Source organism: Macaca mulatta, chromosome 14, assembly GCF_049350105.2.
Source record: "Macaca mulatta isolate MMU2019108-1 chromosome 14, T2T-MMU8v2.0, whole genome shotgun sequence".
NCBI classification, from domain to species: domain Eukaryota; kingdom Metazoa; phylum Chordata; class Mammalia; order Primates; family Cercopithecidae; genus Macaca; species Macaca mulatta.
Genome location: NC_133419.1, coordinates 124,482,027 through 124,485,216, shown reverse-complemented (window position 1 = coordinate 124,485,216; position 3,190 = coordinate 124,482,027). Strand labels below are relative to the sequence as shown.

Genomic DNA, 3,190 nt, shown 5'->3' with positions numbered 1-3,190 from the left:
ATAGTGCGCTGGCCTCCTTTGCTGGGTTTTATTATGGTATTTCTTTGATTTTGGAGACGCAAGCCCTAGACTAGCAGAATGAAGCATTAGTATTACCTAGCTACTTAAATGCCAGACTTATTCTTTCCAAAATGGATGTAAACAGAACATGCCTCTCTTCTTCATCCTTCAAACCTGGATTCCTTGCCTCGGTTCAATACTATCTGTTAAAGTAGCTTCAGACAGGACGGAGAATGTCTGTGCTCCTCTTCTTTAACACTGTTGGTCTGAAGTCATAGATATTCCTCAGTGAAACTGTCTAAACTCTCAACACTTCATTCCTTGTCAATTAAACAATGTCACTTGATGCTCATTTTCATTCTTTTTGTCTTAGAATATTTTCCATTTTCCCTAATTAGGCCGAATCTATGTGATTCTGAGTATTTGGTGCTAGATGTTAAAAAAAAAAAATCCCGAAAACCCAAGATCTCTAATTGTCTAATGAAACCCAGTCCTTCAAAACATGTAGATACATTTTACAGGATTCCAAAAGCTCCAAGGACAAGATGAACATATCTCCAAATTAAGGCAAAAGTTGAGAAGGCAAGTTGATATATACCATCTCCTTTGAGACCATTCTCCCTTATTCCACATTTTATACTGTTAGAATATTGAGTGAGCTGAAGCTGAGAGAAGCTAGTAAGCATTCCACCAGGAAGAAGGATTTCTAGCATTCTATAGGAGTCTGGATAGGGGGAAAAAAAGAAAAATAACACTTTATGACAGGACTAGGGCTTTGCATAGTCCAGTCCTATTTGGCTTCGTGGCTGACTAATGAAAATTAAATCTCTGAGGATACCGAGAGCCCAGATTTTTAAATTCTGTTATTTTATGTCAAGCCGGGACACAGAAGGACCATAAACACTAAAATAAGAGTTCTTAATACCAGTAAAATTTGTTCATGGTGCATTTATTCTGCAAAGTCTTCTCTGACCCCTCTACTCCTCTGGATTGCTCTAAGACCACACTACTCACACGGTTCTCTGCCTTACCACAACAGTATCAGCAGCATGCGTCGGAGCCACAGAAGCTCGGTATGAAATCCTGCCTCTACCACCTGTTTCCTACCTGATCATAGACAAGTCACTCAAACTCCCTTTTCTTACCTTTGAAAACAGTAAAACCTAGTTTTAAGAGTAGCTGGGAGAAGAGATACTGTGCACAGTGTAAATTTTCGGATACATAATTGATGTTCAATATTGCCATGCTGCTTGCTATTGTAATTTGTTTCTCTCTTTGTGCATCACTTGCAGACCAAAATATAGATCACCATATTCTCAGAACGTAAGGAAGTGTTGGGTATTCAATATTATTTTACCGATTGGTTAAATGACGATTGGTAGCTATAGACCAGTTACAGAGTTCTGTTCCATTTCCCCTGCAGCTGACTGAAGATGAACTCTGAAAACTGGACTCAGGTAAGAACCTTTGTTCTTCTGGGTTTTCCCAGTAGCCACCTCCTACAGTTCCTGGTGTTCCTGGGGTTAATGACCACCTACATTGTAACAGCCATAGGCAACCTGCTAATTATTGTGCTCAGCTGGATAGACCGACGCCTGCACACACAGATGTATTTCTTCCTGTGGAATTTATCCTTCCTGGAGCTGTTGCTGGTAACTGTTGTGGTTCCCAAGATGCTTGTCGTCATCCTCACGAGGGATCACACCATCTCATTTGTTAGCTGCATCATCCAGTCCAACCTCTACTTCTTTCTAGGCACCACTGACTTCTTCCTCTTGGCCGTCATGTCTCTGGATCGTTACCTAGCAATCTGCCGACCACTCCACTATGAAACCCTGATGAGTGGCCATGTCTGTTCCCAGCTAGTGCTGGCCTCCTGGCTAGCTGGATTCCTCTGGGTCCTTTGCCCCACTGTCCTCATGGCCAGCCTGCCTTTCTGTGGCCCCAATGGAATTGACCACTTCTTTTGTGACAGTTGGCCCTTGCTCAGACTCTCTTGTGGGGACACCCATCTGCTGGAAATGGTGACCTTCATGCTCTCTACGTCAGTGTTACTGGGCTCACTGACTCTGACCTCAGTTTCCTATGCCTGCATTCTTGCCACTGTTCTCGGGGCTCCCACAGCTGTTGAGCGAAGGAAAGCGTTCTCCACTTGCGCCTCGCATCTCACAGTGGTGGTCATCATCTATGGCAGTTCCATCTTTCTCTACGTTCGTATGTCAGAGGCTCAGTCCAAACTGCTCAGCAAAGGTGCCTCCGTCCTAAGCTGCATCATCACACCCCTCTTGAACCCATTCATCTTCACTCTCTGCAATGACAAGGCGCAGAAAGCACTGAGAGACGCCCTGGGGTGGCTCAGGCTCACTGCTGTGATGAAACTGAGGGTCACAAGTCAAAGGAAATGATCTTATTAAATGGGAGATTAAATGTTTATTGAAAAATGTTTAAATGTGCGGGAAGTTTAAGGGATGTAGGCAACACTGTGCACTTTTCTCAGCTAATGAAAGAACAGTCTTCTTAAATATACAACATGATATATGGTGGTAAACCTTCATTTTCCCTCCCTACAACCTTCCTTGTGCCTCCTCCTCCCCACAGAGAAGGCTGATCCAATTGGTTAAATTTCTTTCAAGTGGGATCCCTGGATTGGAGAGCACATGTGAGCATGTGACCTGCATACAGGAAGGCTCCTCTTTCTCTTCATGTGTGTGCTTAAACACTTTTCTTACTGCATCAGTCTCCTGTGTCATGTAGCCAATCAGAAGATGCTGAAATATGGAGATTCAAATTTGGAGCTCAGTGGGGAGTAAGAGGGCCTCTGAGGTCTTCCAAACTAGCCTGGGTATTGCAAATAAAATTAACCAGAACCTCTGTATTATTAGAAAATCCAATTCTGGCTGCAGTAATAAATGGTTCTCTGATTCACGTTTGTTATTGCTCCCTATGTAACTAGCAGGTCCTATATGAATCTCATAAAGGAAGAATGTTAAGACCAGTGAAACATTTGGATAGCCCTAATTCCTAAGTCAAACTCTACTAACAAACTCAAATATGGCAACAAACTCAAATATGGCAACAATCATTTAATCATTCCTTTAAGAAATATTATTAAATCTCTAATATGTTTCAGACACTGTGCCAGGCAAGGCTCCAACTAGGGTGAACGAAGGGAGATGTCTACAGAATACAT

The 3,190-nt window shown here is 42.7% G+C and overlaps 1 protein-coding gene across 1 annotated transcript; it reads left to right on the top strand.

The window, feature by feature from the left end:
- The first annotated feature begins 1,433 nt into the window (after nt 1-1,433).
- Nucleotides 1,434-2,405, top strand: OR6T1 (olfactory receptor family 6 subfamily T member 1). The gene has a single exon (XM_015116158.3). The coding sequence runs from the start codon at nt 1,434-1,436 to the stop codon at nt 2,403-2,405; it is 972 nt and encodes a 323-aa protein (XP_014971644.3).
- The last annotated feature ends 785 nt before the right edge of the window (nt 2,406-3,190 follow it).